Below are 17,879 nucleotides of genomic sequence, written 5' to 3'. Positions count from 1 at the left end.
CAGATGAGCCTGAGGACCCATCTTCTAAGCTGTTTCCATCTCTTTTCCTGTAGTAATGTTGATGCATTCGGACTACTTTTTTTTTTTTTTTCCTTCAAAGCTGTCAGCTGATGCTTCAGTGTTGCTTATCCGGATAGGCTGTTTCTTCTCCTTTTTCTCCTCCTCCTTTTGGGAAGGTAAGTTTAGGACTGTGAAGTTTATCTAAGTATTGTCTCTAAGCCATCGGATTAAACAATAAACGACCGTGTATCTCGGGTGTGCTCTTTTGCATAGGTGAGATGGAGTTGTCTTTAAGTAGGAAGTAGCCATGGCAAGAATTAGCTAGCTTCTGCCGCAGAGAGATGAATGACTAATAAAGAGATGAAGGAAAGGGATAGCCTTGGTAGAAAGTGATGCAGTCTGTGGAGGGGCCTTTCTCACGTAGGGAATAGACAGTTTTAGCCTCCTTGAACGCCTTATCTTTCACCTCTTCACAGCCAGGCTTTGGTGGGGCGCATCCTCCCATCTGCTCCTCAGTCTGACCCTAGCCGTCTCCTAGTCTCCCTTCTTTGGAAAACAGCTCGGAGATTGACTGTAGTTTAGCAAACCCGTGGGAACTTTCACAGTGTCCCTTGTGGCTTCTTTGCAGTATTTAGTGCTGTCGACCATTTGTACCCTGAAAAGTTGGCTTCTGAGAACTACCGTCTACTCATTTCTCCCTGCCGTCCTGCTGGTCTTATTTTCTGCAGGTTAGTTGGCCACATGCCTGGAAGAAGATTTGGGGTTAAGGATCTTTATCTTGATGTGCCCTTCTTTAGAAGAGATATTGCAGAGCACAGCACCCGAAGTCATTGCATATCTATGACACTTGTGGTTTGTGAACTCCAGACCTAGTTTTCCCTACTCAGGTGTTTCAAGGCACTTGATCCTGCTGAGGTGAAATGCTTTATGATTCTCCATAAGATGCCATCAAACTCCTTGGACTCTTACGCTGCTCTCCTTCATAACTGTTGGCACCCCTCTGTCTTACCTGTTGTCATCTGTCTGTCTGATCAGCTGTGTAATTGCTGTCTTATCCCCTCTGTGGGCACTCACTGAGTTTTACAACTAAAAGTTTCTTTGTCTTTTCTTTCTCGTCTCCATCATCAGCACCTTGGTTTAGACCACAGAGGCTCAGCCTGGCACTATGGACGTATGGGGTCATAGGACTCTTGTGTGTTGTGAGATGTACATTATGGGATTTTGAGTTGCTACCTAATACATATCAGCAGTACCCTAGTGATAGTCAGAAGTTGTGGAAACCTGAGAGATACGAGATTCTGGCCATCCCTAGTGTATGGTATTGGCAGACTCTGTTTAAACCTCTTGTGTATCCCCAAGTGGTCCAGTGTGCATACTTCAGCTAAAGGAGTCCGTTTTCATTTCTCCCTCCATAGTGCTGGTGGTTGAATCCTTGCTAGGCAAGTGTTTTACCACTGAATCACAACCCCAGCCCAAAGGAATCTTCAAAACACAAATAAGAATTGTCAATAACTGGAGTCTTCCATTGTGTCTGTGAGGTGGAAATGTTTATCAAGAAGATAAGTGGACCAACTTGGTTGAATCTTAGAGATATTTTGCTGTGTATGTGTGTGTGTGTGTGCACGCGTGTGCACTTGTGCACCCGATATTAAGAGATTACTTGGCATTTTATTTATCTCACCTTTACGAAATGAAAAAAATGAGAGGACAAGGGAGTGTTTGGCTGTCAGAGTTTGTGTTTGGAGGGAGGATATGACAGGAGTACCATGAGGGAGTTTGGAGGGATGCTGTGCTTCTGCGTCCCAGCTGTGGTGGTGACAGGTGCCTGTGCGGTGGTTCAGGTTCACAGCGCAGCACACACCTCATGTACTCACAAGTAACTAAAAATGGCCTAAGCCCAAATAAGGTCTGGTGGCCCTGCACCATCCTCCATTTTCTGTGTTTGCCATTTGTCGTGTATGTCAGTGAGCGGCTGTGACTGAGGTCAGTTTGCATAGAGCGCTCTACCCTTTTCCCATCTTATGCATTTAAGATGTCAGAAGACTTAGGATAAAAAGACAGAAGCATCCTCTCGCTCTAGTGCCTTACTTTCTGTTCTTCAAAAGTCCTGCTCCTTACCTCTGTCAGGAAGGCCGAGCATCTGGGCCCCCGTCTGTCCCTCCGTCTTGTTCTACCATGTGGGTGTTCTTGATGGCGTCTTACTCCCTTTGCCGTACATACTGGTTATACCTGCAGTGTGCTTATGTTTTTTTTTTTCCTGGAAGCTTCCCCTTTCCCTTGGCTTATGGAAGTTTGATCTATCCTTCAGAACTGAGCTTATCTGTGAGTTAGAAACCTTCCCCAGATGCTGCAGTCACAATCCATTCTTTTTCTGTCCAGCATGACTGTGTTCTTAAGCCTCAGCAAACTGAATCCTGCCGTCGGGGTGTATTTGAACTTTACCAGCATCCTTGGATATTGGTACTGCCATTTGGTTGTGTCCTGTTCAAGTCTCTGAGTTGACTAGGTTTTGCTTAGCACTGTATTTCCAGGGGCTCATTACAATTCTTGGTAGACAGTTTGCCTTTGCTGAACATTTGTAAAATGAGGGAAAACATCAAGAGCCAATTTGGCATGTTTAGAGTTGGTTTGGTACTGTCCGAGTTTCCTGTTGCTGAATAAAACACTCCCAACAGGAGCCACTTAAGAGAGAAAAGGGCTTATCTGCTTCAGAGTTCAAGGGTACAGCCCACCACAGTGGAGACTTCTAGGCTGCAGCTTGAAGGTCACGTGGCATCCAGAATTAGGAAGCAGAGATTGATGGATGAATTCCTGCTGCTGCTTGTTAGCCATGGCCACACTGGTTTGAAAAGTTTCCAGCTTGGTTATGTGATAGCAGTTTCCCCAAACTACAGTACTCAGCATTCCAGACTTGCTTTCCTAGATTCCTGCTGTGCTGCCCACCTCCTCAGACCCTTGTCTGGGGCTGGTCATAGAGATATTTATGGTCATCCTTAGTCGACAGTCTCTCTCTCTCACTGTTCTTTGGTTATCTTTGGCAATGCATGCTTCAGACCCCCGCTTTTCCCTCTGTAACTATCCATAGTCTAAGTGGACAGTGAACTGTCTGTTTCCTGATCTAGAGACCTCCCTCCCATGGGTTTTCTCAGAATAAATCTGTTCTGTTCTAGAAGTTGCTCCATTGCCCCCAAGCAGCTCCAGCAGCGACTGATCATTGGGACTTCGTTCAGCCAGTGGCTGTTTTGACTGTGGGTGGGTTTCTAGATCTGATCTTTTAGAGGTTCTTCATTTCTGACCGTCAGCCAGGTGGACCCCTCAGGAATCTCAGGTCAGTGGGGAGCTTTCTCTCAGATCATACCGAGGTTCACCTCCAGAGATCTGAAGAGCTATTCCAGTCTTCTTGAGGGTTAGGGCCCCTTTTGGAGAAGGGTACTCCTCCTTTTGAAAGCCTTTCTGTTTGGGAAGATTTCTTGTTTCATCTCTCCTTAATGACCATGGGACAGTACTATTGTAGATTGCATAGAGTAGTGATTCTCAACTTTTGGGTCAGGACGCCTTTGGGTTTGAACAGCCCTTTCACAGGGTTGCTTAAGACCATTGGAAATCTCATATATTTGTATTACTGTTCAAGACAGTATCAAAATTATAATTACGAAGTAGCAATGAAATAATTTAATGTAGAACTATATTAAAATTGCAGCATCAGGAAGGTTGAAAACCACTGGCCCAGAGGGTCTCCTGTCTCCTAAAACGTGTCTGCCCTTGGGTTAGAAAGATGGCTTAGCCTTTAAGAGTACTGGCTGCTCTTCCGGAGGACCTAGGTTCAATTCCCAACACCCACGTGGTGGCTCACAACTTACTGGACCAGGGCATCTGATAGCTCCTTCTGGCCTCTGTGGGCACCAGGCACCCCCACACAGAAGATGCCTGTGCATATGGGACTAAAAGCTTCTCTTACGTCCAGATGTCTTGTAACTCACTGCAACATGGCCTGGAGGCGCTGCCCTTTGACCCTGGCTGCTCCTGGACAGAGGACAACATGTTTGGCTACCAGATTCAAAAAGACTTAGTTCAGTGTACTATGGTTCAAGGTTTCCTAGAGTCCAGCCCTTATCTCCTTGGCCTCTGCCCTGATCCCTGCTTATCCCACTTCGGCTCCTGCACAGGCATCTTGTGTGTGGGTCACCACATGGAAGGTGAGCAAGAAGGACAGGCAGACAGTGGAATAAGAGTGCAGGCCTTTCCTTATTCCAGGAGAAAACGTGCAAAGGAGTCTCTGCAAGAATCAGAGACCACTGTCAGCTTCCTTGCTGGGGTATTAGAAAGTAGGGCGGGGAGTTGAAAATCTTGTGAGCGCAGAATGATGATCAGGGAGTGTAAGAGTGTCAGGTGATCAATGAGCATCCTTCCTGGAGCCCACCGGGCAGACTAGTCAGTAATCTATAGAACAAGTTCATTTAGTTCTAGAAGCCAAGTTACTCTAGTTACTGGAACTGTTACCAGTCAACAAAATGAGGTTTACAAAATGGCATGACCCTGGCCCCGCTAAAGTCCTTTTTTCCATTTTTACAGTCCAGGATCCCAATTAGGGCGTGGTGCCACCTACAGTGGGTGGATCTTGCCATCCCAGTAAACACAGCCAGGATGTTGCCCACAGGCGTGCCAGTGGTTCTTCCTCCCAGGTGATTCTAGAGCCTGTCAAGTTGACTAAAGTTAACACTATCATATACTTAAGATGAATTTTGTGATTTGTAATTTTTATATAGAATCATATCCACCCTCCATCCCCCCTACTTACACCTCCTCCAAGCTCTGCCCCACCACATCTTCCCAATTTCATGGCCCCTTTGTGACCCAGTGAGTCCAAATAGTAGTGCTTGTGTGTGTGTGTGTGTGTGTGTGTGTGTGAGGCCATCCACTTGTGCATGGGTACCCTATTATGGGATATATCCCCGAGGAAAATGGACTCTTCCTCTCCACAGCCATCAACTCCTGCAGCCCCTCAGCCATGGCTGACACTTTGTGAGCCTCTACTTCACCTCTGCTGGAAATTTGACTGGCTTGATTTTGTTCAGGTCTTAGAGCCAGGTCGCATCTAGAAGGCACTGTCTAAGCTGTGGCTCTTACAGTCCGGTCTTCTCACACCCAGATGCGCCCTGAGCCGCAGGGGGAGGGGTGTTAGTTACAAGGGCTACGCACTCCACAGTAACTGACTTGCTGTGCTCTGAGAGGGTCTGAGTCTCGTATTAACTGCTATCCGTTGCAAAAAGATGTTCTCTTCTGAGGGATGGCTGTGCAGATTGGGTGTAAAGATAAGTGCCCAGAAGACAGTTCGGTTTGTAAGGACATTTTCTTATGGTTGGTACCCACCATCATCTGTTAGGCCCTTGCTTTCTCGTGGCTTGTTTTCTACTGTTAACATGTAAAACACGAGGCACATGATTTCCCTGTCACAGGGCTACTGTGGACCAAGAGACCGGAAGCCAACATGCTTATAAAGTTGAACTCATCTAGGTTGTTTTTTTTTTTTTTTTTTTTTTGAAGGTTAATATTAACATGCGATGTGTTGAGAGAATGGGAGTATGTTCGGAACAATCAGGCAAACTTCAAACTTAACTCCTAAAAAGAAATGTTAAGAGAGCAGCCTACATAGACTGCTTTGTGAGAAAAGATGAGGAACTTCAAAGTTAAATTAGATGTTTGTACTTAAAGCATCTTGACTGAAAACCACATAAAACTCTAGCAGGATTCAAGGGGCCAAAACTGACTTGGCACCTTACTATTTAAAATACAGAGCTTTGTTAATAAAATGATTAACATAAAATTAACTCTTAGTTGTAAAATTATATGTATGGAAATGTCACAGGTTATTTGCATATTAAATAGTTTGATAGAATTTAAATTTATTTGAAATTTTGTTATAAAAATTGTTGCAAATAAACCCATAGACTGTGTGTGTGTGTGTGTGTGTGTGTGTGTGTGTGTGTGTGTGTCTGCCTGTCTGTGAGTGACGTGTGGGGAAGCTGGAGTTACAGGTGGTTGGGAGCTGTGTGATGTGTGTGCTGGGATCTGAACTCAGGTCCTCTGTAGGAGCAGCAAGTGCGGCCACTAGGTGGTCATCGCTCCAGCTCTCAGGAGTCTTGACAAGCCCTTTCTCTAGACAGGGCTGCATTTGAAGTGGTAAAGGTCGGCATTAATTGTGCTCGAAATACATGAGCTGCCGCCCCTGTGTCAAACTTACTACATTTTTATTTCTTTGCAGCGCCCCGTGATTAAGGAAAAATGATGGAAGAAAGTGGAATAGAGACAACCCCGCCTGGAACCCCTCCGCTGAACCCTGCAGGCCTGGCTGCCGCCGCCATGCCGGCCACTGAGGTGCACTTAGGTGTGTGCTGCCGCTAACATCTGATGGCTGGAGGCTGGGGGGGACACTGGCCCTTGAATCAGGAGAATGCGAGTGTTAGTGCTTCTCCAGTCTTGTCAGGCTGCGAAGAAATAGCCCGTTAAAGTTTGCACAGTAACAACTCTTTCTCGTCACAAGTAAGGAAGCAAAAGGCTGCACCCTCTTTCTAGCCAGCCTTCAAAGCCTATGTTGTCTTTGATGTTTGACATTGTGAAGAGTAATCTTTTTGAGGTTTTAGTGCCTAGGTTTTTATGTTCCTGTCAGGGATTCAAAATGACCTTCCTTTCTTAAGAAAAACAGACAGACAGAAAGGAAGCTTCGCTCTCAGGCAGTGCCGTTGTTCAGTTGTGCTGTTTCCCCAGTGGAATTACAGGGCTCTGTACTCAGGTACAGTTGTTATGCATTGGAAATTACACCTTTAAAAGTAGTTACTAAGATTCGGCCTAACAGGCTAGGAATTTCCCAAGCAGTGAAAGTTTGAAAATGAGATATAATTTGTGAGATATAAATTGTATTTATCCTCTCTACTCTTTTTCTAGCTGCGACCAGTTCCTTCTCCTCTCCCAGTGTGTCCGGGATGGAGTCTTTGCCACCACAGGTGTACTCCACACCTCAGCCATCCCTGCCCCCTGTGCAGCCCTCAGCACCGCCTCCTTTTGGGCCACTGCCTCCGGTTCCGTCGGTTCCCCTGAGTGGCACGTCTGTGCCGCCCTCCATGTCTCCATCACCTGCCACTGCCTTCAGCAGCCCTCCTTTATCCCACTTCCCACCGGCGACTTCCGCCCCTGGTGCCCTTTTATCTGCGCCGCCTTCGGGTCCTCCTATATCAGGATTTTCTGTTGGCACAACGTATGACATCACGAGGGGCCACGCCGGGAGAGCTCCCCAGACACCTTTGATGCCATCATTTTCTGCACCTCCAGTTACAGGTGATCCGTCTCTTACAGTTCTGCAGTGCTCAGCTCTATGTCGTGCTCTGTCACTGTGTGTTAGCTTTAAGTTGTGTTGTACTGCCATTTCTATACTAGACAGTGGTTTGAAGGGAACAGTTGAGTACGTTAGTTTCTGTCTAGGCGTGGGCACCTGCAGCTCATGGGGTTTTACTTTATATTAGTGATCTAGTCTCACTCTGCCTTCCAGTGTTTCCCGCTAACATCTTTTTGCCATTTAAATCATTAACAGTAAAACTGATGTAACTTTTTGTAGTTTTTATGTGGTATAAAAATTGATGTATGATTGGCCTTTGAGGTGCGAGGAAGAATTCCCAAATTCCATGTTAGCATTTGTTACTTACTGACACACTGCAGGCCACCATCCGAGTACATTATAATTTGCTTATTTTTTTTTTTTTATCAGAACCACCTTCCCTAGGGAGTAGATGTTCGTCTAGCCAGCCCCATGTGCCACAAGGGGTGGTAGCAGGCCATTCCTTTCCCTAGACCAGCTGCATCCCCTTCCGTCCCCTTCTTTAGTATGGTTGTTAAAGACAAATTATCAAAACCTAATCTTTGTCATCCTCTGTCGTTTATCGTTTTAGGGTAGAGGAGCTCTTTAGCTTTGATTATTTAGTATCCAAATTGGCCTGTCTATCTCTACAAGTACAATTTGTCATAGAGCATAAGAATTACATGCTTCTCTGTGTTTACATGTGTTTTTAAAAAACTATTTATTTATTTTGTGTGTGTGTTTGTGCCTGAGCATATATATGGCCACCACATGCATGCTCACACCAGAGGCCAGAAAAAGCTGCTGGATCCCCCGCAACTGGCGTTAACACGTGGTTGTGACGCCACCTGCTGTGGGTGCTGAACCTGGGTCCTTTGCAAGAGCAGCCAGTGCTGTTAGCTGCTGAACCCTCTCTCCAGCCCAGTGGGTATCTTCTTTTGGAAGCATATGGATTATGTGTAGTGATTATCAGGGGTTTTTGTTTTGCTGTGTTTCGTTTTTTGTTTTCTTATAATGGGCTGAGTGTTCAATTATTTGTATGGACTAAGGAGAGTAGAGACATAGCAGTCATCCAAAACCTATGTAAAGGGGGAAATACCTTTTGGGGGATTTTTACATTTGTATTTCTAAAGGTTTGAGTTAACAACTTCCTTGTTCGGTGCTTAAGTGGTTCTTTTATTGAGTTTGTTTTGAGCTTCTCGTGTGCTGTCTCTTTTTATAGGAAAACATCTGTGAACTAAATTCCACCACTAAATTTTTGCCATTGACTAGGTATTTTACCAGCCCCCATTACTCAGCAAGCCAGTATGACATCTCTGGCACAGGGACCCGGAACCACGTCAGCCATCACTTTCCCAGAGGAACAGGAAGACCCTAGACTTAGCAGAGGCCAGGACGATGCACCCGCTGGTGGGATCTGGGGCTTTATCAAGGTGAGGTGTCTGCTTTTCTGATTACCAGTCTAACTGTAAAGCCGACATGTGGCCATCAGTGAAGGTTCTGAGAACACAGTACAGCGTGAGGGAAAAGAAGCCCTTTACGGGCAGATTTTGGTAGCTGCACTTCTCGTCTGTCTACGCGTGTCTACATACATGTGCTTATTCTCTTGACAAGCATCCAGTTGGATTAGTGACATGGCTATTGTGTTCGTTGTCTTAATTAATGAAGACTAAAAGACTTCCTTAACGTCCTCCCAGCCATACAATTGTCTGTCTGTCTTTGTGTTATGTACTTGGGGTCTGCATATGTTTGTGTAGATGTGTGCGTGCAGGTGTGTGTGTGTGCTTGTGAATATGGAGGCCAGCATAAGGGGTCTTCCACTCTTCTCCATATTATTTTGGGGCAGGTCTGTCACTGAATTTGGAGTTTATCAATTCTGCTAAGCTGGCTTGCCTCTGAGCTCCAGGGATCCTGTCATTTGTGTCCTATCCCAGTGCTAGGGTTTTGGATGTGTGCTGTAGTGTTCCACTTTTTACCCCGGGGGATAGGGATCTGAACTCAGGGCCTCATGCCTCATGTATTTACCAGTTGGATCATCTCTCTAGCTCTAAAATATTCTTTCTTTAGAATATTTTCTTAAGAACAGCTTTGTCAGCAGAGCTATTGCACTTAATCATGTTTTATTTTACAAATCTATTGTGTTATCTGGTTGTAAATTTTAAAATCATTTTACTTAATAAGAAAAATGTATAAACATTCTATAAATTTTTTGTTGTTGTTTTTGGTGGTATTGAGGATTGAACCCAGGCCCTTACATACACTGATAAGCACTTTATTACTAAACCCGATCCCCAGATCTCTATTTCATTCTGAGAAAGCATGTCATCAAGTTGCCTAGACCGGCCCGGCACTCCCTCAGTATCCCAGGCTGGCCTGACACTGGCAGTCCTCCTTTCTCTGCCTGGCTTATGGCAGGGATCACAGGCCTGCACCATTGGGCGTGATTGGCATGGTATCAGCAAGAGCTGGACAATGGTCCCTTCTGATTTTAATTCTTAGGAATAAAGCTGATGAGCACTCCTGAGCGTACATCGTGATGGGCTTCTCTGAAAGTCCTAGTGAACGCCCTGGCACCTCCTATATATTGCTTTCCAGTAGCTACACTACCACGTGTTGTTTCAGCCTCGTTCTCTTGATAGTAAAGGATGTTAATTTGAAGCACAGTACTTTTTTTTCTGATTTAATAGACAAAAACATTTGAAACCTTCTTTGGGGTGCATGTGTGTATGTGTGTGTGCATGTATACCTGTATGTTGGCCCAGGGTTGATCTAGAGTGCCTTCCTAATATGTTGAGGTCGAGTTTCTTGCTGTACCCAGAGCTTGTGGTTTGAATTAGCCTGGCTAGCCAGCTTCCCCTGATTCTCCCTCCTGGGCCTCCTGGGCATTGGGATTGCATTTGGCTACCAACCCACTCCGTTTTTGTTTTTTTTTTTTTTTTTTTTTTTTTCATGTGGGCTCTGCGGACCCCAGCACTGGTCTCCATGTGTGATGGAGGTGCTTCATCTGACAAGTCAGATCCCCAACCTTGAACCACCCCCTCCAAGATGGGGTTTATCTTATAGCTCTAACTGTCCTGGACTCACTTTGTAGACTAGGCTCACTTCGAACTCACAGAGATCCACCTGCCTCTGCCTCCCAAGGGCTGGCATTACAGGTGTGTGTGCCACCATGCCTGGCTATTGAAAACATCTTTTGATTTTCATTTCTTTGCTGTTAAATTTGGCCCCCTCCCCATATAATTTTGGTGGCACATGTATATGAGGACACTAACCAGGCTTAGTTGCTTATCAGAAAAAAAACATGAAGTTGGGAGGGGTGTGTTGGGACATGGGGGAAAATGAAGGGGAAAATCAGGGTAGTATAATCATACTTAGCTGTTTGCATGTATGAAATTCTCAGAAATAAAGCTTTAAAGGGTTATTTCTTGCTTACAAGAGTCAAGGTGTTTTTTGCTTGAGGTAAACATTTGCATCTTGCTTTGTGCAGGGCGTGGCTGGGAATCCTATGGTGAAATCTGTCCTGGATAAGACCAAGCATTCAGTAGAAAGCATGATTACAACGCTGGACCCTGGCATGGCTCCATATATCAGTATGTACATAAGTGAGATCAGTACTGGCATATGTGTTCATCAGTGTCACACGCTAATTGTAGTTTTAATTCATTTCTGCTGGTCATGTAATTGATACAAATTCCTCCTGTGCTCTTAATTCAAATTCATTCTCAGTTCTTAGTACTGGGTGTAACTGATTTATATTTTTCTTAGTCATTATTGTATAAGTTTTAAAGCTCCATAGCATGAACTTTGAAACTATAAATTATGACTATTGATAGTAATTGTTTTGTGGTTTATATGAATTTTTCTTTATTCACTGTTAGTTTTAAGGTGATACTTTGTTTATACTTGGTTTTGGCAATTTTTTTCTAGTTATCTCTTTAATCAAATGTGTTTATGCTTAAAATGGAATAATATTTTTAGAGGAAGTCATTCTAGCAATTAATAAAATTTGAATAAATGTTCTGGCAACATTTTTTTGTTTAACTGCTTTTAAGCCCTTGTCAGATATCCTCAGACAGTTGACATGATCATGCTGCTCTTTTATTTTTATGTACATTTTCAGTTTATGAACAAATACGGATTAGCTAGGTCAGCATCAGTTAATAAAGTATAGAAGCGCTTAGCAAGTTAGAGCTGTGCACTAGGAACTCGAATAGAAGTTTTTAGTGGCAATTAAAAGCCAAGAGCTTGTCTTGACTCTGTTGGTTCTTTCCTGTCTACTCTGTGTACATTGGTAACACCTATAGAGATGTAAATCTTTCAAGTACTTGTGTTAGACACCGATGTTTGTAAGAACTCTGTGACATGTGTTTTCATTCAGTTTGGGGTAAGGGACCTGGATTTAAACAGGTATCAGTTGTTATATTAGGTCATGCATCTTGTTTGGAGCTCATTTGATTTTACATACACACGTGTCGTTCCTGCCTGTCTGTCTGTCTGTCTGTCTATCTATCTATCTATTATCTATCTGTCTATCTATCTACTTTGCTTTCTGTGCAGTAGAAGTTGACTCAGGAGTTAAATCAGGCAGCCATGTATAGTTGCACGTGAGTATCATCCTAGCACTTGGGAAGTGGGTGCAGCAGGCTAGCCTCAGCCACGTGGTGAGTTCACCGTCTCAAAAATCAACAACCTACAAACCAACAAACTCACAAAGAATTCAGTAACTGTCCATGTTAGTAAGTGTTTGAAGGATTCATGAATTTGATTTCACCACATTTATTTATTTTCATATTCATATACCCATATCCAGTCTAGCTGGAGATACTTGCTAAACAATATGTTTATTTCTTTCCATGTACATATTTTTCATGAAGGAATGAGCGTTTTTTGGAGCTCTTGCTGTTCCATTGGACATACTATGTTAGAGCAAGCCCGTTGAGGAGGCAAGTATTTTTCTACAAAGAAACCCAGCTCCCTGTCTTCCTCAAGGTAGCGAAGCTGGTAAATGAGAAAGTGTAGCACTCAGCCACAGGACTCCCTCCTGCTGGTACCCTCTCCCACCACTGTGTGGCTGTATAAGGCAGCGCTTCAGACGAAGCTGATGTGTTCTGGAGCTTTCCTAGAATACTGAAGGACTGTCCTCTTTACCGAGTACCACAGGTGACTCGGAGCCTGTAGGAGTGTGCTCCAGCCTCGGCTTGTGAGTAAGACTGAACTGCCACCCTTAAACGGCAGGGGAAGTTGGTAGTTTGGTTCTAAGCGCATGTTGGAATAGCATGCTCAGAGGTTAGAGGGTAGGAAGTGTGCGATTATATCAGATGGTGTGATGAAAGGAGTTGTGTCCAGCTGACCTGGCTTTGAGTCCTGATAGTAGTGCTTAGCAGCTGCGTTGTGGGGGTAAGGTTCTGTCATCCTATCTCACAGTGTGACGTTGGTAACAGTAAATACAGTGTGAACCTATGATGTGTGTCTCAGTTAGGGTTTATTGCTGTGAAGAAATGCCATGACTGTGGCAACATAAAGACATTTAATTGAGGCTGACCTACAGTTTTACAGTTTTAGCCATTGTCATCATAGCAAGAAGCACGGTGGCATGCAGGCAGACATGGTGCTGGAATAGGAGCTGAGAGTTCTTTATCTTGATCCACAGGCAGCAGAAGGAGACTGTATGCTTCACTGGGCATAGCTTGAGCATATAGACCTCAAAGCCCACTCCCACAGTGACACACTTTCTCCAACAAGGCCACACACCTACTCCAGCAAGGCCACACCTCCTAATAGTGTCAGTTTCTTTGGACCAAGCATTCAAATACATGAGTCTGTGGGGGCCATTTCTATTCAAACCACCACAGTGTGGTAGTAATTACTGGAAAGTTACTGCTTAAATTTAGAGCTGAAATGCCTTTTTTTTCTTTTTTCTATAGAATCTGGAGGTGAACTGGATATTGTTGTAACCTCAAATAAAGAAGTGAAAGTGGCTGCTGTCCGAGATGCCTTCCAGGAGGTCTTTGGCTTAGCTATGGTTGTGGGCGAAGCTGGACAGTCCAATATCGCCCCTCAGCCAGTGGGCTATGCAGCTGGATTAAAGGTGAGTAATAAAAGTGACTCCACAGTATTGTTCCGGGGGCCTCTGTGATAAACTGCATATTTATAGACTGAAAAATACCAGCTTGTCATTAGTCAGCAAATATTGCAATGTTATGAAGGAATTTTAATTGAATAAAATACTAATTACATTTTGATTATTGGAGAGGGAAAGCAGTGGTTAAGAAAGAATAGATAATCTTGAAAGGAATCTTCATAACTTAGTATTGATTTTAAGTCAATACTGAAATTATATTATCTGTTAGATACATACACAGACACACACATGCACACACATTACTCTTGTATTTTTACAAGGACACAATCATGCCAGAACAAATAAAATTGATGGCATCTAAACATTTTCCTCTCTTAAAGCAAGTGAAGGTTGATCCCAGCAGAGCTCTGACCTCACTTCCCCTGTATCGTCTACCATGCTTGTTTCCTTTTGCAGTAAAACTTTTGCAAGAATTTTGAACGCTTTTTTTAAAAGATTTATTTATTATTTATGCAGTATTCCACCTGCATGTACACCTGCAGGCCAGAACAAGGCACCATATCTCATTTTAGATGGTTATGAGTAAACTTATGGTTGCTGGGACTTGAGCTCAGGACCTTTGGAAGAACAACTATGGTATTAACATTTGAGCCATCTCTCCAGCCCCCAATTTTAAACATTTTTCTTGAATTCTCTGGTGTCCTGTCTGCCTGGCCATACTTCTGCAGTCCTATCCTTATAGGAATGTACTCCCAGCCACCAGGCGGCCATTTATTTGCTCAGTGGCTTGGCAGACAGGTGGTCATCCTTTCTGTTGTTTAGATAGGGTTTCCTGTAGCCAGGCTGGCCTCACACCCCTTCTGCAGCCAACACTGGCCTTGAACCCCTGATCTTGCTTCCAGCTGCAGAGTTCTGCGATTACAGGTGTGCAGCAGTGTGCCGACTTTCACTCCCGTGCAGCTTCTTTGGTGCACACGTAACTATTTTCCAAGTTCATCAATTGTTCTCTGTGTTTGTGCTTCCTGTGCTGGTTTCTCCTTTTCTCCCTAGCTTCCTCTTGGTCTTTGTCTCTGCACTTCTTTGTTGACCTTCCTGGTCTTAGCCAGTGTCTGTGCTGACAATTGCACTTTTATGTTGCCACTGAGACTGTTCTTGAAATCTTAATTTATATATAAATTGCCTTTTTGACAACTTTACTTGAATATCCCAGACTTAGTATGTCTAGAATGAAACCTTTTCTTTCCTTTTATTTATTCCCTACCCTCCTATCTCAGTCCACGGCAGCCCCATCCTTCCATTTTCTCAGAGAAAACTTGGCACCACCTGTAGAGTCTCCTTTTACTTGTCTCTATTCCATCATTTGGTCTTGTTTGCAAGACAATCAAGTTTGCTGCGGGTTTGTTGTTTTTGTTTGTTTGTTTGTTTGTTTTAATTCTGTGAGGTTGCCACATACAGTTTCAGTGAATATAGTATTTTGGTACCAAGGGAAGAAGGACTAGATCCCTATAGACTTCTGACCACAATGTTTTTTGCTCGCCTGTCAACAAAAAAGTTTTTTTTTTTGTTTTGTTTTGTTTTGTTTTTTAATGTCTGATTCTGTTTAGATATAGCTTTATGTGTACAAACAGATATTGGAATGCATATAGTTATAAAGTCATAGCCAGCAGTCCTGTAAATTGATTGGGTGCAATTTATTTGGCACATACATGCTTTTCTTCTAAAGTCCTTCAGAGCCCTCCCATGCTTAGGAGCATCAGACAGCCCTTCAGCATTATACCTGGGATCGTTTGAAATGGTGTCATCTTTTAACAGTACAGAAGTGTACAAGATGGCACCAAATACAACACCTATTTGTTACAACAATCGAGCTTAAACAAGAAGATAGTGGCATTTGTTTGACTTGACTAGAGATCTACAGGACAGACAACTTAAGTGTTTTTGTCGTTTTATACGCGTCTGATGTTGAGATTACCAATAAATTTTAGTAAATAGTTGAATTCACAAGTTTAGATTCCAGGATAATTGAGGATCTGAATTTCCTGTATTTACCTTTACGTTCTCTGCATAAAGGAGCATGTAATGGTTTAATTCTACTGCTCCTTTGTGAATTGGGCACACATAGTCTTTACTTGTGTTCACGTAGAAATCAAAATTCATTAGAATGGGGGAAAATGGGGAAAAGTCTGGTGTGTTGATTATAATTAGAATTAAATATAATCTCACATTGATACTAGGTTATTTTTAATTCTAATACATTCTGTTAAATAAATTTCAGAAATAAATTTCAGTGCTTTTTAAATTATAGTTGAGTTTATTTAAGTAGATGAGTGAATCTCATTCTCCCTGACTCTGTCTCTCCACTTCTCTGGACTTGGGCCTGTTAGAGAGGAGTAACCTATATCTAAATGCAATATGTTGTTCATAATGGGAATCATATTGCAGTTTTTTTTTTCATGTAGTTTGTGCCTCCACGGGACATTGCCTCAAACCACATCTACTTTGAAATATTTCCATTAATACTTTGCCAGGTGTTTCCTTTGATGTTGACACCAGTGTACATTTATAAGAAAAAGAAAAAAAATAAAAGGTTTTTATGCCACATAGTAAAGCTAATTGCTGTCTGTAGGGTTTGAATCTAGTCTAACATAGAAATGAAAGTGGTAAGCTAGAAAAATAAATATGTACCCATCATAATTGCAAACCTTAAGGTATATCAAAAGTCCTATATGGATGAGTTTCTTTTGAAAGGTGGATAAATCTCTTGCCTAGACCCAGTCTCTGTCTGTCAAGACTTTAAGATTGCTTTTGTAAATGACAAAGAATTTGTAGATCTGGGACAGAAGACATCAAAAGTTTTGATATAGGAATAGTGAGTGTATTTAACATTAGAGACTCAAGGAAGGGCTCTAGTACACATGGGATTCGGTGCTGGCATTACTCTGTGAAAGAAACGCCAAGTGTCTCTGTGGATTCCCTCAAAGTGGTTAGCTATCTCTGGGAGCTCAGAGCTCGCCTGTGGATTCCGGTAGGAGGCAGGCAGAAAGACAGCAGGCCGCAAGTTGGAGTCTGTCTCTGGAAATGTGGAGAGAGGGGGCAAACGTGAGAGGATGGAGTTATACAGCGAAGTGGGAAGCTGCAGGTGTAGCAATCCAAAGAGGAGGAGATTAAATGCCTTCCTGTATGGAGGCTCCAGCTCCAAGGATGTTAGGTCAGATAGTGTTTCTCACTAATATTTATAGTACGTAGGCATTGTGTGTGAAAGGCTCCTGTGGGTATTTTTTTTTCCCCTAAGAAAAACTTTGACAGATATTATTGGTAGTTCAGTTTATCTTGTGATTTTTTTTTATTTGTATTTGACCCAACTTATTTTGGCTGTTGGTTTTGTTTTACAAATTTAGATGCAGGTTATCTTTTTATAACTTTTAATGTAGGCTCAAAATGGAAATACTTACAAATTTGTGATCACTTTTCCCCCTCAGAAACAGTAGAGGGAGCTAATGAGAAGAAAAAGTATTGAATCTTAAATTGAATTGTTCATTATAAAAATTTTAACTCTCCTATCATATTTTATTTGATGTCAGTGATGTTCTAAACTAAATTTAACTTTCCCTTAAATCCTATGTTATTATCTAAGACAGTAAGTTCAATGGAAATTAAGTTAGGAAGCTTCCGAAGCTTCTGTGGCAGTCATTTTTATTGGAAAGCTTGGAGTAAAATCCCAATGTGGGTGATGTCAGTGAGCTTTGTGACAACATGCACAATCGAATTGTCTGTCTGAACCAAGATGCTACAGATACAGTGTAAGTCCCGAGTTCTTCTGCCTCAGCTCAGTTGCAGAATATTATTTGTGTGTCCTCAAAACTGTCTTAATTATGGCTGCCTTATACTGGTGAGAGTAAAATTCTCTTTTCAAAACATCAGTAGGGAATGATATTTTAACTTCTTAAACTCTAATAGCCCCTACATTTAATTAATACGCTAGTCAATGGAAAAGAGAGGCTGGGGATGGCTCCCTTTCACTTTCTTCTGTGAGATCCATAAACAAAACAAAACTTGCTATCTAGCTGATTATCCTTTTCTTTGTAGGTACCAGTTATCTGTATTGCCAGGTAAATCCAGTGAAGTATGGAGTCTGGTGTTGTAGGATGGTGAAATTAAGCAGACGGGGGCGGTGTTCCCTAGAAGCACATGTGGAGTGCTTTGTAAGGCCTAGCTCAGAGGCACCAGAGGGTCAGAGAGGCTGTCTGAGCATCCCACTAATCCTGTAAATGCTTTTCAACTCCTCTTTAATCCAGGTGGAGGGGGAGTGAGTTAGGCACATTTACAGTGTCCACTATAAAGAATGAAACCATCGTAGTCTTTCAGAACCAGCAGCTGCCTCCTGTTCCACCGGTACAAGATGGATCGAGGCCACGCTTTCTCTGTTGCCATGCTTTTCCCATTGTCTGG

The 17,879-nt window shown here is 42.9% G+C and overlaps 1 protein-coding gene across 3 annotated transcripts in view; it reads left to right on the top strand.

Moving 5' to 3' along the window:
• Prrc1 (proline rich coiled-coil 1) overlaps nucleotides 1-17,879 on the top strand; it is a 29,654-nt gene that overhangs the window by 846 nt on the left and 10,929 nt on the right. For 2 of the 3 annotated variants that reach the window (XM_021651568.2, XM_060377240.1), the window contains exons 2-6: nucleotides 6,263-6,385; nucleotides 6,943-7,332; nucleotides 8,621-8,781; nucleotides 10,836-10,938; nucleotides 13,273-13,436. In XM_021651568.2, the coding sequence (XP_021507243.1) occupies nucleotides 6,283-6,385; nucleotides 6,943-7,332; nucleotides 8,621-8,781; nucleotides 10,836-10,938; nucleotides 13,273-13,436 (921 nt within the window). In that variant the 5' untranslated portion in view covers nucleotides 6,263-6,282. Of the gene's footprint in view, nucleotides 1-100; nucleotides 177-6,262; nucleotides 6,386-6,942; nucleotides 7,333-8,620; nucleotides 8,782-10,835; nucleotides 10,939-13,272; nucleotides 13,437-17,879 lie in introns of all 3 variants that reach the window. The other variant, XM_060377239.1, reaches the window with a different exon arrangement.

The sequence above is a fragment of the Meriones unguiculatus genome, chromosome 2 (genome assembly GCF_030254825.1).
Source record: "Meriones unguiculatus strain TT.TT164.6M chromosome 2, Bangor_MerUng_6.1, whole genome shotgun sequence".
NCBI classification, from domain to species: Eukaryota; Metazoa; Chordata; class Mammalia; order Rodentia; family Muridae; genus Meriones; species Meriones unguiculatus.
The sequence above is the reverse complement of the archived record's forward strand: the minus strand, read 5'-3'. Positions and strand labels throughout refer to the sequence as shown.